Source organism: Podarcis erhardii (genome assembly GCF_964252035.2).
Source record: "Podarcis erhardii genome assembly, chromosome: 7".
Lineage (NCBI taxonomy): Eukaryota > Metazoa > Chordata > Lepidosauria > Squamata > Lacertidae > Podarcis > Podarcis erhardii.
This window is the reverse complement of record NC_138511.1, coordinates 63,530,665-63,551,731: the sequence shown is the minus strand read 5'-3', so window position 1 is coordinate 63,551,731 and position 21,067 is coordinate 63,530,665. Positions and strand designations below refer to the sequence as shown.

At 49.7% G+C, this 21,067-nt stretch overlaps 1 protein-coding gene across 14 annotated transcripts in view; it reads left to right on the top strand.

Moving 5' to 3' along the window:
- Positions 1–21,067, top strand: part of MAP7D1 (MAP7 domain containing 1) — a 62,047-nt gene that overhangs the window by 19,751 nt on the left and 21,229 nt on the right. For 9 of the 14 annotated variants that reach the window (XM_081871665.1, XM_081871663.1, XM_081871669.1 and 6 more), the window contains exons 2-4: positions 14,592–15,050; positions 16,784–16,852; positions 20,635–20,801. In XM_081871665.1, the coding sequence (XP_081727791.1) occupies positions 14,592–15,050; positions 16,784–16,852; positions 20,635–20,801 (695 nt within the window). The remainder of the gene's footprint in view (positions 1–14,591; positions 15,051–16,783; positions 16,853–20,634; positions 20,802–21,067) is intronic. The other 5 variants (XM_081871673.1, XM_081871664.1, XM_081871671.1 and 2 more) reach the window with 1 other exon arrangement.

Here is a 21,067-nt window from a genome sequence, read left to right as displayed (position 1 = left end):
GGGCCTTTCCCATCTTGCTCATTTGGCCTCGGTTTGACGTGTGTGTGTGTGTGTGTGTGTGTGTGTGCGCATGCGCATACAAAATAACTGTGAGCATCTTTCCTTCCCCGCCCCCCCCCCCCCGTCCCGTTGTAAACTGGAAAGAATCATGGGTGTGGAACAAAAACTGAAAGAAGGGAGATCTTGTGACCAATTTGAAAGCACTCCCAGCTTCAGAGTCCTGCAGGCTACCCAGAGTTACATCTTTCCATTAGCAGATGCCATCATGTGTGGACAGAAAGTGCAACCCCCACCCCTTTAAAACCAAGCTGCCAGTGATGGAAGGGAACCTTGCACCCAGAACGTGTCCACACTTGTGGAAATATACTTTTTAACTGAATGCAGTTTGGTGGAAAAATAGCTGGAGGAGATTGCTCATCTTTTGCACCCCTTTTTCTAAGTGTGTGTGTGTGTGTGTGTGTGTGGTCAGACTGGAAGAACTCGGCTCTCTGCCTCTGGCCTTTTAAAGTCAATAGAAAGTAAGGTAACTCTACATTGCTTTGCCCGGAGTCTTGCTGGAACTTGGATGCTAAATTAGCATTTGCACTGAGACTGTGTCCATCATACTTCCATTTTCTGCACACTGACTGCGTTTCCAGTGCTAGGTGGGTTTTTAATGCATGATCACAGGACATATGTATACTGTAAGGTAAAGGTAAAGGACCGTTAGGTCCAGTTGCGGATGACTCTGGGGTTGCGGCGCTCATCTCGCTTTACTGGCCGAGGGAGCCTGTGTACAGCTTCCGGGTCATGTGGCCAGCATGACTAAGCCGCTTCTGGCGAACCAGAGCAGCGCACGGAAACGCCGTTTACCTTCCCACCAGAGCGGTACCTATTTGTCTACTTGCACTTTGACGTGCTTTTGAACTGCTAGGTTGGCAGGAGCAGGGACCGAGCAATGGGAGCTCACCCCGTTGCGGGGATTCGAACCGCCGACCTTATGATCAAGCCCTAGGCTCAGTGGTTTAACCTACAGCACCACCCTGTAATTCGTTACAAAAAACTATTGTTTGATGTGATGCTTCTCAAACAAGCTTCACTCTGATTGGAGTCCTTAAGCCTTGGGATCCTTAAGCCAGTTCCTATCCTCTCTAGCCAAGGTGTAAACACCTCTGCATAGGGTAGAGATATCCCCTCCCATACTCCCTGTGTGTGAACACAAACAGCAATGAATATGACACTATGAAGCCCTGCTGATGTGAACAGCTAGGGGGGAAAGAGCTGGGAAATGCATTCACTGGCGTCTCTAAGGCGGTAATGTGAACACACCCTGAGATGGGGATTAGAGTCATCTGTGAACACACCAGAGATTACAAAATGTGCAAACTATTCCTTTTTCAATGTAGTAGTTATTTAATCTTTTTGAGTGCATTCTTCTAGTCCTCATGTTCACACAAAAAACAGCATGGATAGTTTACAGTAAAAGAGTCAGAGAAAACAGTTGGCTTACATCAGACTTCCATTGGCCAGAGGATATAATAAGTTAGTAGTTCAACATGGGCCCCAGGCATTTACTGTGCCCCTCCCCATATTGTTACCCCTCCCCCCTTTAAAAATAAGTAATTAATCCGCTACTTCATGCAAACCAGTTTTGTCTGCTGGATTTCTCTACTCATCCCTTCTGCACTGTGAAGCTTCTAATAATACCAAGCCCATCCCTGCCTGCATTCTGCAAGCCCCATGGACCCTTCTTCTGGTATAAACAGCAAATACAGTGGTACCTCAGTTTATGAACTTAATCTGTTCCGGAAGTCCATTCTTAAACTGAAACCATTCTTAAACAGAGGCGCACGTTCCCTAATGAGGCCTATCACCATTGGTGCTCTTCCACTGTTCAGATTCCGTTCTTAGACCGAGGTAGAGTTCGCAAACCAGGACACTACTTCCGGTTTTGTAGTGTTTGTAAACCAAATATGTCGTAAACAGGGCTGTTCTTAAACCGAGGTACCACTGTACTGTTACTGCTTAATTCTAGGTTAGAGCCTTTAGCCCTCTTTATGCAGTGCTTTCCCACAATTTTGTGGAAGTGAAATTAGAAGGTTGACGTAAGCATATAGTGCTAGATTATACTGCAATTCTGTTCCCCATGGCCAAGATCCCTTCTATAATATTACTCATAAGCAAGTTCCATTTAGAAAATTTCCTTTCTAATGTTAATTAAAAGTTTCCTGTATTCAGTTTCTATGTGATGTTTTTATTGTTTCATGTTGAGCATGGCAATAAGATTAGTGTCAGATTTATTTCCTCTTAAAAGTTGTCTCAAAATTGCCCACCTCATGTCAGTTTATTTTTCTGCAAGGGGAAAAAGCTTTAATTCTAATTTTTATAGTTAAATAGTCCCCCTTCCTTGGGAAGAGAAATGGACACTGGGAGGCTGTATTAAAAAGGCTATTCATGGCAGGCAATTAATAGGACATTCCTCACTAGTTTTACTGCCACACTCAATGCAAAGCAATAAATTACCTGAGACTGCAAACAGGAAGTGTTTAATTAAAGTTATAGTAGCCATTAAGAGTCATCAACACTTGTCTGCACAAAACAAAATTGTGCAGCAGCTGTATTTTACTACCCCAAAATTGCCACAAATCTGGCCTGAGGGGAGACCACAACAGAACACTACAAAACTGGCTGACAGTGACATAACTGGGAACTCGGTAAAAAGTGAGTAAACAAAGGGTGGCAATTCTAGGAGGAAGGATTGGCTCAGAAGCAATCTGCCTTCCTCCCTCCTCTCCAAAACCCACTATTTTTGCAATCTGAATAGGTTGTGCTAAGGTAGCTGAGTGATGACGTTTCCCCCTCCAGCTGCATAATTGGGGCGAGATGCAGAATTTAAGGCAAGTGCTTTATTGGCCAGGTGCACCAACAGTGTCTGCTGTGATCAGTTTTTGGAACCTTGTACCAAAGTCACATGCTGTGTTTCTGAAAATGGTAGTTACTTACAAAGAATATTCCTGTTTGAGCTTGCAGACTGACTCTACTATGGTCTTGCCATCAATGTGTCCTTATGCAGCAGGTGCCAAAGGAGGAAGGAGATCCGTACATCTCTGTGTCTGTCTGTGTACATGTTCAGTCTTTGCCAGTGTTCTAGCTATATGGACAAAGAACAGGATATTGGTGAATCTGGAGCTGGAAGTTCTTACAAGAGCCTACAGTTACAGACAGTGGTGTAGGTACGGACCTACTAAACCGTCTTATACTGAGTTAGGCGTTTGTTCATCTGTGCTGACTGGCGGCGAGTCTCCAGAATTTTGGGAAGGAATCCCTCCCAGCCTTGGCTGCGGATTGAAATTGGGACTTTCTGTATGGAGAGCATGTGCTCTGACACTGAGCTATGGCCCTTCCCCAGAGTAGGGCAGAGATGGGATAAAGCACAGCCACTTATTTCACAGCAAGAACAATGATGTCATCTCCCAGGGCACTATTTGCCAATCCTTTGAATGCCAAATATTGGGGCTGGGGTGGGGACATAGCCAAAGAAACACATCAGAATAAAATTAAGGGAGAGTTGTGGTTCGCTGACAGAGCATCTGTCAGTGCCTGCTCACTCCCCCCCCCCCCCGCCATGAACTCATCAGTTGGAGTGGTGAGGACAGCATAAAGTGGGGGTGGGGACTAGTAAGCTCAGTAGTAGGGATGCAAATTGCTAATGGGAGGGGAGGAGGCAAGGATCAGATGAGGAGCAGGGCTGTGTGTGCGTATGAGAGAAGAGAGCATGTGAAATAGTTACACCCACTGCTAGGGATGAGGGAGAAATCCGATTCAGTTTACATTTGAAGGAATTTATATTTAGCTAATTTGCACTTCTGAAACAATATGCAAACTGAAACACCGCTGTCCTTCAGAATTCTCTGATTTTTCTGCGCAGTTCCGTAGCCAAATAAAGTGTACAGAATGCTTATACTGAGGTAAAGTATGCACAAAATGCGTATATTCTTGGAAATAGGATACAGTAATGGGGAAATTGTTTTGCGAAAATTGTATAATGGGGGAAATTGCAAATATTTGGAGAAATTCACATTAGAATGCTGGTGAATTTTCTTTGGGACTTAAAAATAATAATCCCAAACTCAAGTGGAAGTGTGGAGAACTCTTAAGACTTGAAAATGAGAAAACAGAGAGAAATAAACATGGACAGATCCAACCTTCCCTGCTGGCATGTGGCCCGCAGAGCGTTAGCTGATGGGATATGTGGCCCTCGGGCCAAAAAAAAAGTCCACTACCCATGATGTAGAGACAATACCAATGGCTGGACTTAGTGTAATTGCCTTCCTAAAATTAGCAGCTTGGAAAAGAAAGGCTGTTGCACAGTGGCAGAAGGCCATCAGAGAAGGGCCAAGTCCGTCCCCTCTCGACAGAGACGTGGCTGCAGAAACAGCTGTCTTCAGCAGACCCTGCCAAATGTCATTCGGAAGTTTCTGGGAAGAGTCATGGTGGGCTTTCTTTTTGCCGTCCTGCTTCTTTCCCCCACTTCTTCAGGCAGCAGTGACGTTTCCCCAAGACCTGCCCCCCAAATCACCTGGATACTCTGCAGCAGCTGTGGCATGGGCCTTAATTAACATGGATTGGAAGAACGGCTTTGTTAGTCAAAACATTAATTACGATAGCGCAGGAAAGCCCACACCGCCACCCCTGCTTGGCATTCCTGGGTGGCATGATTAAACTGAGTTGGCTGTGGAAGAGCAGCAGAATGAAAAGGAAATTTCTTAATGCCATTTGAAATAAACTTGCAGCGCTCTTTGGAATCGATTTCTCAAACGCTCTGGGGTCTAGCTGTCTCCAGATCTCCTTGCCAACCGCCATCCCTTCCATACTTGCCACTCGGTTGTTCTCCTCCGCCGCTCCCCCCCCCCATTTCCACCTCCCTCTCTCTTTACTTTCTGTCTGCTGAGGTCCCTTTGTCTCGTGCATGGAAATGCACCATCCATCATTACCCAACAGAGCAATTCTGTTGACTGTGCAACTTGTAGCTGCTAATTACACAATGCAGAGATGGTTAAAGGTTTAAAGGAATGGCGGGGGGGGGGTTGGGGATAGCAGAAAATATACAGCATTTTCTGTTGGCTGCATGTCTCTTGCCAGAGAGGAAGGTGGTGGGGCCAGAGTTCAGAGGCAGAGCACAAGCTTCATGAGCATACGGTCCCTGGTTCAATCCTGGGCATCTCGAGTCTTAAGAAAGGAACAGTGGGCAGGTGATGAGCAAGACCAGGAGGGCGCCATCAGGGAGTCCACTCAGCTCTGCTCCTAAGACACTGTTACATCTTCTTCACGCAGGGCATGAAGCTGTTGTGGAGTTGGTCCCCACAGGAGACAGTGATGGCAACCAACCTATATGGCTCTAAAAGAGGATCAGATAAAATGCATGGAGTGTCGGAGGTGTTACGTGGCTGGGGCAACTCTGTCAGATGGGCAGGGTGCAAATAAAAAAAAAATCATTATAAAAATTGTTATGTCTCTGAATATCAGTTGCTGGGTATCTCAAGGGGGTCTGTGGTTTGAGATCAGATTTTTGGGCTAGATGAGCCTTTAGCCTGATTCAGTAGATCCCTTCCTGTGCTCTGAAGCTCTTACCTTTCTCACCACCCCCTTGTATAGTTGCTTTTAACTGCTTGTCTTTTGTTTCTATCTTAAATTTCTCCTGCTGGGTGTCTGAGGGCCCTGCTCCTCCTGCCACTCACCATCTGGCCCGGGGCGGGGCCTGACAGGCCCATAAGGACTGCTGGACTCTGCTGCCCAGGAGGACTCTCCTGCTGGGTGTCTGACGGCCCTGCTCCTCCTGCCACTCACCATCTGGCCCGGGGCGGGGCCTGAAGGCCCATAAGGACTGCTGTGCTCTGCTGCCCAGGAGGACTCTCCTGCTGGGTGTCTGAGGGCCCTGCTCCTCCTGCCACTCACCATCTGGCCCGGGGCGGGGCCTGACAGGCCCATAAGGACTGCTGGACTCTGCTGCCCAGGAGGACTCTCCTGTTGGGTGTCTGAGGGCCCTGCTCCTCCTGCCACTCACCATCTGGCCCGGGGCGGGGCCTGACAGGCCCATAAGGACTGCTGGACTCTGCTGCCCAGGAGGACTCTCCTGCTGGGTGTCTGAGGGCCCTGCTCCTCCTGCCACTCACCATCTGGCCCGGGGCGGGGCCTGACAGGCCCATAAGGACTGCTGGACTCTGCTGCCCAGGAGGACTCTCCTGCTGGGTGTCTGACGGCCCTGCTCCTCCTGCCACTCACCATCTGGCCCGGGGCGGGGCCTGAAGGCCCATAAGGACTGCTGTGCTCTGCTGCCCAGGAGGACTCTCCTGCTGGGTGTCTGAGGGCCCTGCTCCTCCTGCCACTCACCATCTGGCCCGGGGCGGGGCCTGAAGGCCCATAAGGACTGCTGTGCTCTGCTGCCCAGGAGGACTCTCCTGCTGGGTGTCTGAGGGCCCTGCTCCTCCTGCCACTCACCATCTGGCCCGGGGCGGGGCCTGAAGGCCCATAAGGACTGCTGTGCTCTGCTGCCCAGGAGGACTCTCCTGCTGGGTGTCTGAGGGCCCTGCTCCTCCTGCCACTCACCATCTGGCCCGGGGCGGGGCCTGACAGGCCCATAAGGACTGCTGGACTCTGCTGCCCAGGAGGACTCTCCTGCTGGGTGTCTGAGGGCCCTGCTCCTCCTGCCACTCACCATCTGGCCCGGGGCGGGGCCTGACAGGCCCATAAGGACTGCTGGACTCTGCTGCCCAGGAGGACTCTCCTGCTGGGTGTCTGACGGCCCTGCTCCTCCTGCCACTCACCATCTGGCCCGGGGCGGGGCCTGACAGGCCCATAAGGACTGCTGGACTCTGCTGCCCAGGAGGACTCTCCTGCTGGGTGTCTGAGGGCCCTGCTCCTCCTGCCACTCACCATCTGGCCCGGGGCGGGGCCTGACAGGCCCATAAGGACTGCTGTGCTCTGCTGCCCAGGAGGACTCTCCTGCTGGGTGTCTGAGGGCCCTGCTCCTCCTGCCACTCACCATCTGGCCCGGGGCGGGGCCTGACAGGCCCATAAGGACTGCTGTGCTCTGCTGCCCAGGAGGACTCTCCTGTTGGGTGTCTGAGGGCCCTGCTCCTCCTGCCACTCACCATCTGGCCCGGGGCGGGGCCTGACAGGCCTCACAGGGACGATTGCTGTCACTGCTGCTGCGGCCCAGGGGGATCCGGAGGGGTGCAGAGTTCCTTTTAAAATGTTTTAAAATTTTCCTTTTCCTTTTTATTTCTTTATTATTATTATTATTGTGATTATTATTATTGTATATGCAGGGGTGGGGTGGGGCTGGGATGGATGTTTAGTTGGGAATTTGTTTGATTTTGATGGATTGTAATCTTTACAGTTTTTTATTTGTATTGTTTTTTTGGGGTTTCTTTTTTGTTTTGTTTTCATTGTTTTAATGCCTTACTTTGTTTTTAAGGGGAGGGTTTAGGGCTGCCGGGGAGTGGGTCCCAGCCAACAAAATGGCTGCGGCATGTTCCACAGGGGGGGATGCGTTGGGACAACCGATCTCAGTGATCTCGGGTAGGAGGAGGAGTTACGCTAAGACCAGACCATGTCATTACAGAGAAGGCAGGTTTAGTCGTTGTCTGAGGACTATCCCTGCCTCCAGGTCTGGTCCTGACCAGATGGATACTAGAATCAGCAAGGGATACCCACATGACCTGAAGGTGCTGCTGTGCAATGCCAGGTCAATGATTCATAAGACCACTGCCATCCATGACCTGATCATGGATGGAGGATTTGACCTGGCATGTGTAACAGAGACTTGGTTGAATGAAGCAGATGGGCCTGTTCTTGCCGCTGCTTGTCCACCAGGTTTCTCTTACGCACAGCAACCCAGGCCTTGTGGGCGGGGAGGGGGGGTTGCAGTGATTTTTAGGAAGTCATTAGTTTGCACCAGGCGTCCTATTGGGAAGACCCAGTTTTCTGAGTGCATGTTCTGGAAGTTGGGCAATAGGGGCAGTACAGGATTCCTTTTGGTGTACCGACCTCCCCGCTGCACCAAGGATTCCCTGCCCGAGCTGCTTCAGGTCGTGGCGGATGTTCTCCTGGAGACGCCTAGTTTGGTTGTCCTAGGGGATTTTAATATCCATGCCGACACGACCTTACAAGGGGCCGCTCGGGACTTCGTGGAAAGCATGGCCTCCATGGGGCTGTCCCTGAATAAGTTTGGCCCAACCCATAGCCGCGGACATGCCTTGGACCTGGTGTTTACCTCTACGGATGTTGGTGATCTGACACTAACTAAAAGTGAAACAAAAGAAGTGCCATGGTCAGATCACTTCCTGGTGCAACTGGACTTCTCCGTGACCCTTCCCCTCTGCAGGGAGGTGGGACCGATTCGGATGGTCCGCCCCCGCCACTTAATGGATCCAAATGGTTTCCAGAGAGTGGTAGGGGATGCTTTATCCCATGTTGATGGCCTTTCAGTTGATTCCCTGGTGGCCCGCTGGAATGTGGAGTTAACCAGGGCTATTGACTGTTTGGCTCCGAAGCGCCCTCTCCGATTGCATGGAGCCCGGAGAGCCCCGTGGTTTTCCACGGATCTGAGGGCAATGAAACAATCGTTGAGACGGCTAGAGCGCCGGTGGCGGATAACTCATTCTGAAGCTGACCGGACACAGGTTAGAGCTCAATGTCGAGCCTACCAAGTGGCGGTAGCGACGGCGAAGAAAACTTTCTTCGCCGCCTCTATTGCATCTGCAGAAAACAGCAGCAGGAGACTTTTTCAGGTGGTCCGCAATTTAGCGGAACCACCTGCTACATCGGGGCCCAGTACGGGCCACATGATCTCCTGCAATGATTTTGCAAAGTTTTTTGCAGATAAAGTCGCTCAGATTCGGGAAGAGGTAGACGCCACCGTGGGAGCAGGGCCGGGGCGGGAGAGTGCTAGAGTCCTGTCTAGTCAAATTGCATGGGATCAATTCCAATCTGTTACCACCGAGGATGTGGACAGGCTGCTTGGACAAGTGAAACCAACCACCTGTCTCCTTGATCCTTGCCCATCCTGGCTTATAAAAGCTAGCCGGGAAGGACTGGGTGATGGGCTTCGTGAGGTGGTGAATGCTTCCCTCCGTGAGGGAGCCTTCCCAGACCCACTGAAAGAGGCGGTTATCAAACCACTTCTTAAAAAACCATCTTTAGATGCGGCCACGATGGCCAACTATCGCCCAGTCTCAAATCTTCCATTCTTGGGCAAGGTGATTGAGCGAGTGGTTGCTGAACAACTCCAGGCACGCCTGGAAGAAGCGGACCATTTGGATCCCTTCCAGTCGGGATTCAGGCCTCATCATGGGACTGAAACTGCCTTGGTCGCACTGGTTGATGATCTCCGGCGGGCCAGGGACAAAGGTGAGAGCTGTTTCCTGGTTCTGCTGGATCTCTCAGCGGCGTTTGATACCATCGACCATAACATCCTCCTGGACCGTCTTGAGGGGCTGGGAGCTGGGGGCACTGTCATACAGTGGTTCCGCTCCTTCCTCCTGGGCCGTGTTCAGAAAGTGGTGGTGGGGGATGAGTGTTCAGACCCCTGGGCTCTCACTTGTGGGGTGCCTCAGGGTTCTGTCCTCTCCCCCATGCTTTTCAACATCTACATGCAGCCGCTGGGAGAGATCATCAGGGGGTTTGGGCTGGGTGTTCATCAGTATGCGGATGATACCCAGCTCTACCTCTCTTTCAAATCAGAACCAGTGAAGGCGGTGACAGTCCTGTGTGAGTGTCTGGAGGCGGTTGGAGGATGGATGGCGGCTAACAGATTGAGATTGAATCCTGACAAGACAGAAGTACTGTTTCTGGGGGACAGGAGGCGGGCAGGTGTGGAGGACTCCCTGGTCCTGAATGGGGTACCTGTGCCCCTGAAGGACCAGGTGTGCAGCCTGGGAGTCATTTTGGACTCACAGCTGTCCATGGAGGCACAAGTTAAATCCGTGTCCAGGGCAGCTGTGTACCAGCTCCATCTGGTACGCAGGCTGAGACCCTATCTGCCTGTGGACTGCCTCGCCAGAGTGGTGCATGCTCTGGTTATCTCCCGCTTGGACTACTGCAATGCACTCTACGTGGGGCTACCTTTGAAGGTGACCCGGAAACTACAACTAATCCAGAACGCAGCAGCCAGACTGGTGACAGGGAGCGGCCGCCGAGACCATATAACACCGGTCTTGAAAGACCTACATTGGCTCCCAGTACGTTTCCGAGCACAATTCAAAGTGTTGGTGCTGACCTTTAAAGCCCTAAACGGCCTCGGTCCAGTATACCTGAAGGAGCGTCTCCACCCCCATCGTTCTACCCGGACACTGAGGTCCAGCACCGAGGGCCTTCTGGCGGTTCCCTCACTGCGAGAAGTCAAGTTACAGGGAACCAGGCAGAGGGCCTTCTCGGTAGTGGCGCCCTCCCTGTGGAATGCCCTCCCACCAGATGTCAAAGAGAACAACAACTACCAGACTTTTAGAAGACATCTGAAGGCAGCCCTGTTTAGGGATGCTTTAATGTTTGATGTATCATAGTATTTTAATATTCTTTTGGAAGCCGCCCAGAGTGGCTGGGGAGGCCCAGCCAGATGGGCGGGGTATAAATAATAAATTATTATTATTATTATTATTATTAAATTTCGTGAGTTATAATCACTTTTATCCCTTTCCTCTTTTTAAGTCTTATGTGCTTTATTTTATTAGCATGTTTTTATCTTATGCTGGTCTGTGACCGTAATAAAGTTTGGTGATGGTACCTCTCTGTGGCCCAAGGCCTGAGAAAGCCCCTTCTAGTGAAGGCTGCACTATAGTGGGCTTCAGGGGACTGATAGAATGAGGCTCCCTAGGGTGTTTCCGTGTGACGCTTTGCTTCTGCTCCTAATAATAATAATGATAATAATAATAATTTATTATTTATACCCCACCCATCTGGCTGGGTTTCCCCAGCCACTGTGGGCGGCTTCCAACAAAATATTAAAATACAATAGTCTGTCAAACATTAAAAGCTTCCCTAAACAGGCTGCCTTCAGATGTCTTCTAAAAGTCTGGTAGTTGTTCTTCTCTTTCCTCTGGTGGGAGGGCGTTCCACAGGGTGGGTGCCACTACCGAGAAGGCCCTCTGCCTGGTTCCCTGTAACGTTGCTTCTCATATTGAGGGAACCACCAGAAGGCACTCGGCGCTGGACCTCATCCGGGCTGAGGGATGGGGGTGGAGACGCTCCTTCGGGTATACTGGACCGAGGCCATTTAGGGCTTTAAAGGTTAGCACCAACACTGAATTGTGCTTGGAAATGTACTGGGAGCCAGTGTATGTTTTTCAAGACCGGTGTTATGTGGTCTCGGCGGCCGCTCCCAGTCAGCAACATACATGAGAATTCCACAGGATTCTGGAAATGTAAAGACAGCACCCAAAGAGCCTACGAAGGCAGTGTTAGAAACTCAGCTATATAAGCTAGGCATCAAATGGCACTTTAAACCTGGGTTATGGTTGCCACAGCAGAATGTCTATTCTCCATGGGGTTGTGCTAGATGGCCCTCGGGGTCCCTTCCAACGCTACAATTCTGTGATTCTATGATCTCAACTACATTGCTTGCCTATAGCTTGCACTTGTCCCAGTATGCACGAAGGAGAAACACATATAGTGGAAATGGAAATGGTATTAGCTATGGACTAAGGCAGAGGTTTTTAAACTGCTTGATGGAGATGACTGTCACCAGCCTGGCACCCAGAAATCTCCATGTAGTTGCAATTGGACCCGTGTCAGTAGTAAAATGCACCTGGCACCCAGGGAATTTCTAACACCGACTAAGCGCCAAATGACAGGGCTGATACCAAAGTAAAGAGGTACCTCTGGTTACGAACTTACGGTAATTCGTTCCGGGGATCCGTTCTTAACCTGAAACCGTTCTTAACCTGAGGTACCACTTTAGCTAATGGGGCCTGCTGCGCCGCTGGCACACAATTTCAGTTCTCATCCTGAGGTAAAGTTCTTAACCCGAGGTACTACTTCCGGGTTAGCGGAGTTTGTAACCTGAGGTACCACTGTATCAGGCCTGTTGAGATATAAAGCTGGGTGTGGGTGTGTTTCAGTTTTACACATGTAATAATTTGGGGGGGGGGGTCAACACATTCCCCCCCCCACCTTGCTGGGTTGCTTTCATTCGTTTTCTCCCACCCCAGTTGCCTGTACTGCAGGGATAAAAAGTGTGTGAATTCTGTTACATGCACTTGGGATGTATATCACTTTGGAATAGGGACTGAAGATTGACGTTACAGGCTTCACTGAAACATGCATTTTGTGTTGGGGTCCAAAGGAAAAAAGGGAAGTGATGTTCTACAGAAGGTGTTCTGGGACAGAGTTCCAGGCATAAGGGGTAGTACAGGAGAATGGGCAGAGTTGCTTGCAGGAAGTGAGGTTAGTTGAGTTGCAGGGATGAACCTCAGAAGAGCCTGGCTGCTGAATCAGACCAGAGGCCCGTCTAGCTCAGCATCCTGTCCTCACAGTGGCCAAACAGATGTCCCTATCTGCAGTGTTTCTCAAACTTGGGTCCCCTGCTGTTATTGGACTACAACTCCCACAATCCCTAGTTGGCAGGGCCGGTGGTCAGGGATGATGTGAACTGTAGTCCCAACAACAGCTGGGGACCCAAGTTTGAGAAACACTGCCCCCATGGGAAGCCCGCAAGCAGGACCCGAGTGCAACAGCAGGTCTTTCCACTTGCTCAGGGAGAAGGGATGCATCCAGATTGAAGAGCAGAGAGGATATATGTGAGGATGGGACAACCTCTTGCCTTAAAGGAGGATTCTCTGCAGGCAGCCACTCCAGGCTGTTTACAGCCAGAGTGATGATGGAGGGTTGTGACACAGAGATGCATGGGACAAAGGTGACTCAGATCAGGAATTCCTGCAAGCTGAGAAGCATGTTTAGCAAATTATCCTTGCTATGAAGCGCTGCAAGAAGAAGGCAGAAAACAGCAGCATAACAACTTAGTCACTGGTGAGTCCAGGCTGGGGGAATGCTCATTCCAAGAGCTCAGCATGGCAAATAACTTCTAAATATGAAAATTCCTTCCAGTAGCACCTTAAAGACCAACTGAGTTAGTTCTAGGTATGAGCTTTCGTGTGCATGCACACTTCTTCAGATACACTGAAACAGAAGTCAGTGTTTCTAAATATGAAAATAACTATCCAAGGCTAGGAGTTTGTGTTAACTGCTGTTCTTTTCTCTTTTTTTTAACGGTCCAGCTGGGCCTTCCAGATGTTTTGGGCTATTTGCCCCAGCCAGCACAGCTGGAGGACCCTAGGTTGGAGAAGGCTGCTTTATTTTGCAATTTCCCTTAAGCTTTTTACATGACGTAGCTTTGAGGGGGTTTGATCTGATGGAGGAGCTTCTCTGAGTCGGAACACTTCCAAACCCCCACTTTTCTCATTCAAAAATAATGGCTTGATGCAGGATATTTGGTTTCCACCTGTTGCTCACCCCAGGTCTTTTTGTTGTCACTGTGTCCCCTCCCTTCCCCAGGACTTTTCTCTCCCTTCAATCTTGACCGCTAGCTGGCTGGCCTCACCCCACCCTCTCCCCTGCCTCTTCTTCATGCCTTCCATCCTGCAGGAGTCTGCAAGGAGCCTTCTTCAGCACAAGGCGGGGCAAGCATTTATAGCCTTCTTTTGTGGCTTCCGCCAGGTCTCACGCTGGACATTCTTGTTCCATTACTTAATTGTTGTCTGCGAAGGACTCTGTTGCTATGAGGGAGGTGTGTGTGTGTATGTTGGGGATGGCAGTGAATTATGTAACTGGAAGCAGGAGTGAATTGTTGACTCTTCCTGGTCCAGATCAAGGGCACTTGGGGGCAGAGGGTGGCCGTGAGTTTCTCCCCCTACATGAACCAGCTAGTAGAAAGTGTAAAATATTTGTAGAACCTGAGATAGGAGGCACTATTATTCTCTCTCTCTCTCTCTCTTTTTTTGGGGGGGGCAAGAAACTATCCTGCGCCCCCACTTTTCAGTGCTTCTTTCTTTTGCACATGCATGCACACACATACACCCTGGAAAAATTCCTGCGGGTGCCTGTGCTCCAGGCAGGGTGGGTGCGTAGAAGAATGGGGGCCCATAGCTTCTTTGAAGTCCTCCATCTCCATTTAACAATCGGAGGAGGGAAGCTTGGAAACAGCCGCCTCAGGAAATCTTACAGAAGCAAAAAGTGAACTGCACTTGGTGTCAGGAGAGGGTTTTGTGTTTTGTGTTTGGCCTGCTGTGCAGATATTAGAGGTACAGGGACCCTATGGGGCGGGGGGGAGGGGGACAACCACCCTAAAGGTGGCAACTTTACGTAGGGCCCATAAAACGATACATTGCTGCTTCATCTGAGTATGCCAGTTTCCGGGCCTGAGGGAGAAGGGGTCTTTGTGCCCTGCTGGCACTGTGCCCAGCTGCGATTGCTGTTTACTTTAAATGAGCTGTGCCTGGGACCCCTGCCTCAAGCTGTGAGGGGAGGGAGGGATCGCTTGCCTAACTCTGGAGAGCTTGCCTGAGAAGTATTCGGAGGGGATCTCCTCATAAGCCTTCTTCCCTCCTTCTGTCTTACAGCCCCGGAAGGTACCCTCCCGGAAGCAACCCCGCTCCCCCTCAGTGAACGGACTAGCCATTCGCCTGCCACGGCGCCCCTCATGAGGGAGACAGAAACACACCCAAGTAACCAGCCTCTCCCTCCCCTCCCACCAGAAGCCACCCCTCTGCCGCGTGCTGCCGCTCCCACAGGGGCAACGGCGCCTGCTCAGAATGGTCCCCCGGGTGTCAAGACTGCCACGGTGCCCCCTGTGGAAGCGAAACCTTCCCTTCAGACTAACCAGGCCGGCCCACTGCCTGCCACAACGTTCCTGGCTATGGAGGCCCTGCCCCCTAAGAATGGCCGCCCCCCGCCGATAGGTGCCCAGGCATCGCCTCCCACAGAAGAAGAACGTCGTCAGGAAAGCACCCAACAACCAGCACCCAAGAGTGAACAGCCTTCCCCTGCCCAGGGGCCTTCCAGACCCCGGACCAAACAAGGTATGTTTGGGGCAGAACTCGAAGCTGATCAGAAATTTGCAGGGTGAGAATCTTTGTCACCACATAATTTTCCTGAACTGTTTGTTTCTTGTGGAAAGACAGCAGATAAGTGTGCAGCTTCTCTGTTTGAAAAACACACACACACACACACACACACACACACACACGGCAGCCAGGGGTTTGTCATTATGATGGGTGGGGTCTGCAGAAATAGAGAACCTCTGTCCTGTGGGCTTCATTTGGAACCCTAGGCCTCCCCCATTTGGAGTCTCCCCATCTCTGTCCCATGTGAGTGTTGTTTTTATTCTTTATTTAAAATGCTTTCATTTAACCTTTCAGTACAAAATTTTCTGCACAGCTTGCACTAAAAATTACAGCAATATAATAAAACAATTTAAAAAACCTGTGGTAAGAAATGCAATAAGGCAACAGGAGAAAGGATTCCCTCTCATAATGCTAAAACTTGTAGACGTCTGAGGATTGTTGGAAGATTCAAGTCAGAAAAAAGAAAGTACAAGAAATTACTTTTTCACGCAGCACCTAGTTAAATTATGGAACTCACTGCTGCAAGGGGGAGGTGATGGCCACCAAAGTGGGTGGCTTTAAAAGAGGAATGAATAAATTCAATGGCTACTAGCCAGGATGGTTATGTTCTGCCTTCATGGTCAGTGGCAGTAATGCTTCTGAATGCCAGTTGCTGTAAACCACCGGATGGGAGAGGGCTCTTGTGCTCAAGTCCTGCTTGCAGGCTTCCCTCGGGCACCTGCTTGGCTGCTGTGAGAACAAGATGCTGGGCTAGATGGGCCCTTGGCCTGATCCAGCAGGCTCTTATTCTCATATGTTCTTAGTAAACCAGAGAAAGAGGAAAGTGTCATATTTAGTTCTGTGCAGGCATGTGAGCTGGCTGGGAGAGGAGAGGCAGGTTGCTCCATCTCTGCCCTAGCTATGGAGGAAAGAAAATCTCTGATTCCGTAAATCTCTTCTTCTGCAACCAGCCTGGAAATGTAGCAGGCTAGAAGAGCAGGAGATGGATTCCTCTGTCTCTTCTTCTCCTCCATTTGACTTGGTAGAAGGCAACATTTCATTCTGGCCGGCTGAGAGATGAGTAGCTTGCGTTTCCATGCTGCCCAGGGAGAAGAGGGCCTTCACTCCCCTGAGTCCATCATGGAAATAGCTAGTACAAACATTTGCAAGCTAGTAGTTTTTTTTGGTTATTTATGTGCCTGGCTTGATAGCCTTCTGCTGCTGCTGCTCCTCCTCCACTGTGGGGTATATCGCCACAAGGCATCTAGAGTTGGCTCCCTGAATTGGTGCTAAAGAAGGCCGCATGATGGCTGTCAGAGTCACAGTATCATCTGCAGCAGTTCTCTTGCTTCTTTTCAGATTTTTGGTCCTACTTGGAGCCTCAGTCCTCCCTGTTCATATTAATTTGTTGTGTGATTATACTCTTCCTTACTTGTCTTCCTCCTCCTCCCCACACTGCTGTTTTACTTCTCTAAAAATATAAATATTGATAGTTTATTTTTGTTTCTCCTTTATTAATAATAATAATAATAATAATACTGCCAGTGATGCCACTGGTGTGACCCCATTCAGATCCAAGTGGGACACAGTAGTCTAGAAAGACTGGTGCAGACATGAAGAGGATTTGGTGAACGTCAGGGTTGCAGGGGGTGGGGTGGACTTGCACATGACTTTTCTAACTGGCTTAACCTCTTCCTTCTCTTCCCCAGATACCCAGAAGGCGCAAGCCAGGCACAAACTTGCTCGAGAGCGACGGGAAGAACGAGCCAAACATCTAGGTAAGAAGCAAGCTTGTGTTTGTGGGGCAGAGGAAGCTTCAGGCCCTCTCCAGGCAACGAAGCTTGCAGATCTTCTGGGATCCTTGCCCAGGATCCTTTGGTCCATCTATCTATTGCACACTGACTGACAGTGGTCTCCAAGGTCTCATACAGGTGAGTGAGAAGGCAGGTGAAGAAGGGATCAATCTCTCTGTCCCTCCTCTACCAGTCAACTTAGTTTCTGTGATGGCCATGAAGGAAAGCCGCTTCTTCCACAGCTGGCACACAAAGTAGACTGCCAAAAGGGGAATAGATTGCTTTGTGATTCCTCTGCCAGCCAGTCTATCTGATAGACTGCAGAGTGGGGGGGGGGGTTTACCTGCTAAGAGACTAGTAGCCTGGATTTCCTTGCTGTCCTTGGAAGATTTTCCTTCCTCTTCTGCCAGTACAGAAGTGCAGGCTGCTAACTTCTCAGCAGGCTGGTACAAACATATGAAAATGCGGAAAAAGAATTGCCAGATAACTAAATTTTTACAGAATAGATAGCTTTCTCTCCACCCTTCTTTACTGTGGATTTAGTTAGGTGAGTTAAAACCTTAACATGCATTTACTTGCATGCAATTTGCCTAATCAGTTGTGTTCCCCACCTCCCACAGGATTACCATCATGTAAGCAGCAGAGCAAGCAGAAACTTCTTAACCCTGGCTAGTAACCTCTTACACCTGCCAAGCCCCACCCAATACCCATTCCCCCATGTTTGCAGCTGACCTTTTGCAGCACAGTATGTAGGCTCCTTGTGTGATTTAGAGCCCTGATCCTCCAGGACTCTAAATCACCCAGAGAGCATCTCCGAATGAACAGGGCAGGCTCCCTGTGGCAGACATTCAGCCCCCAACACATGGATGGCTGCAGGAGTGGCAACAGGAACATGCAGTAGTGGGGTGAGGCTGTTGATCTTTATCCTTTCACCCTCCCGCAACAGTAATTCTGCGTGTGCGGAGTCTGGGAGAACACGACTTTGCACGGCTCTTGTATTTTGAGAAAATTCATCTCTCATGTGTACCAAATTGTGAGTGGGAGAGAAATCATCACACTCCTTCCTTCGTTCCATTGGGCCAGCAAGTCTAGACAAACACACAAACTTCATCCAGTTATGCATCCCCCTTCTGCCCCCGTCATGTGCATCTGTGAGATGTGTTGTAGGTAATGTCTTGGCAAAGAAGATTCCTTTCCCATGCAGTAGACCTCTAGTCATTAATTTTGCTGGGTGCTGCTCTCTGTTCTGCAGCCTCTCTCCTGCATTCCCTCTGCACCGCACTGCCCACACCATCACTCCCCCTCCTAATACTTTTGCCGCTCCAGTCTAAATCACTTTCCACCCTCATTCCCCCATTGTGTTTTTGAATGTGTTTTTCAGGCCAGCTTCCCATTCCCTTTGTTGACTGCATTGCCCCTCCCTCCCTCTCTGCTAGTATCCTGATCCACTTTGTTGTTTAGGGTCTTCCCCCCCAGCTTGCTGTCACCAGCTGTGGGCTTCATTCCTGAAGCTAGGGGTTCAGTTACTGCAACTCACTCCTTGTTTGAGTGAATTCCTGCAGGATTTTCCCTCATTCCTTCCAACTCTCCTGCCAACCCAGCTTTCCATTGCAGATAGATCCTATTTTTATTTAGTTAAAATATTTGTGCCTTGCCTTTCAAAGTTTGCTTCAAGGCAGCTTGCAAGCATTTGAAAGCATTATGCATGCAAAATGCATAAAAACAATTAAACGAGTAAGTCAGTCAGTTTATTTATATACCACGACCCACAAAATACAACTGTTCTCTAAAGCGGTTTGCATTTTTAAAGCAGTCTAAATGCAGCAGAGTAACAATTGCATAATAAAAAGTAGAATTATCACTGCAATAACGTAACAACATAACACTAAACAAATCAACAATTAACTGTATATTTAACATCCATCAAAATTAAAGTGAGCATAAAGTTCACCAGTCGATAAAGTAAAAGTATCCCATAACTTCACATCCAGAAGTAGCCCCAAAGCATTAGCAATGAGCAACTCCTCTCATTCATCGTTTATGCCTCAACCCCAAATACCAGAAACCCCTCACAATAGTTCTTCTGGAAGCAGCTGCTTTATGAAGGCTCCCAGTGCTGGAGGATGGAACAAGGCAGGTGGAAGCAGCTATCTATCTCCTCGCCTAACTTTAAAAGTGCAGACATTCTCCTCCTTTACACTACAACCTCTTCAAATCTCCTCCCACCTTCTCCCCCCCCCCAACCAATAAAATAAAATAAAATCCCTAATGAAAAGGCAGGCCTAGTTATCACGAGCATCAGATGAGGTAGTCGGCCTCTTTCTGGACTGTTCCCAGGCCTGGCATCAGCACAGAAGCGAATGCCAGGGGCTATTGTAGCTAGTGCCAGCTCCCGCTTTCTAATGTTTATTATTATTTTTTAATGGTCCAGCGCTGTGAAGTGATGCACTGGGGAAAGTTGTAACCACTGGTCTGCTTCTTAGCCCCAGTGACTCAGGGCCTTGCCCCTGAGGTGAAGGTCGAGGGTACGACCCAGAGGCAGTGGGGATGAGGAAGATGATGGTGGCAGTAATGGCTGTAGTTAAAGGGGAAGGGCCACAGCCCAGTGGCAGAACATCGGCTTTGAATGGAGAAGGCCCTAGGCTCAAGCGCTGGCATCTCCAGGTAGGGCAGGAAAGCCCTGTCTGAAACCCTGGAGAGCCTCTGCCAGTCACATGGAACTAAATGGGCCAATAGCCTGACTCAGTATAAGGCAGCTTAGCTGTTTGGTGAAGGGTCATAGCTCTTGGAGAGCATATGCACTGTGTGCAGAAAGTCCCAAGTTTGATCCCCGGCGTGTGTAAGCATGAAGGCCCAGCATCAATATCTGACATCCTAGTGCTCATCAGAGCCCATCAGAGCTAATATCTGCCCTCCATGCCTGCTGGCTGGATCTGCAACACGCCATCTAAATTTCCCACAATACTCTGCCATTATCAGAGTTTAGTGACTCTTTCCAGTCAGGCTAGTGGGGGGCACATGTCCTGTGGGGAGAGGACATGGCTGGGGAAGAGGTGTGGCCTGGGGCAAGTCCCAACCGTCAGGCAAAAGGAGGCCTCGAGGGTGCGGCATTTGGCCCCAAGGCCTGTGGTTCTCCACCTCTGCCTTGGGGCTGATGGGAGTTGCAGTGCAAAACACCTAGCGGGAGCCAGGTTGGCAAGAACTGTTTTGTTGTATTCTGTGTCAGAATTTCCATCCCTCCACATCCAGCATGCTATACGTTCCCTAGGTGGTGAGCTAAAAGCAATAATAATGTACATTCTTTAAAACAGTTTTTAAAAGCTGAACAAGAGGCCATATTGTTTTAGACAAATATATGGAGTAGAAGGTCTGTTAGTGGCTATTAGGCATGATGGCAAAGTGGGGCCTCCAGCTGCAGAGGCAGCCTACCTCTGAATACCAGGTGCTATGGGGCAAATGGGGGGGAGGCTGTTGCCTTCATGCTGGCTTTGCAAGATTCCTGTAAGGATCTGGCTATAAGCAGGAAGGTGGCAGAGTGTTTGTTTCAGATATATATTCAGATTGCAAGACTTCCAGAAAATACTCACCTTCTCTCTGCCTAAGGGACTTGTTGGATGAAATGAAAACCACACCGTTTCCTTGTAATGTAATATGTCCCAGGAGTGAGGAAATGTGTGTGTGTGTGCAGACAGGGCTGGCTATGCACTACATTGCTTTATCTCTTCTGTCTGCTTTCCTCCCTCTTGATTCCTTGGTCTTTGCCCCAGTAGCTGCCAAGCGGGTCCTGTGGCTGGAGAAGGAGGAGAAGGCTCGGGTGCTGCGTGAAAAGCAACTGGAGGAGCGGAGGCGGCGACTGGAGGAGCAGCGGGTTCGTGCCGAGAAGCGGCGAGCTGTGCTGGAGGAACGCCAGCGTCAAAAGCTGGAGAAGAACAAGGTGGGCTTGGGGTAGCTTGGGAGCAGGAAGGGAGGCAGGCAGAGGGGAGGAGAGCTGGCAACAAGGCACATGAAGAGGCAAGCTGCGGATTGCAGTGCAACTGCCAGGCAGCAGGAAATGGAATTGCATAGGACAAGGGTAGCTATTAACCTGTGGTGCTCTGCAAATGCATGTTGGACTACAGCTCCTTTCAAAATAATAATAATACAAAACCAATACAGTCGTACCTCTACCTACGTATCCCTCTGGATATGGAATCTTCAAGT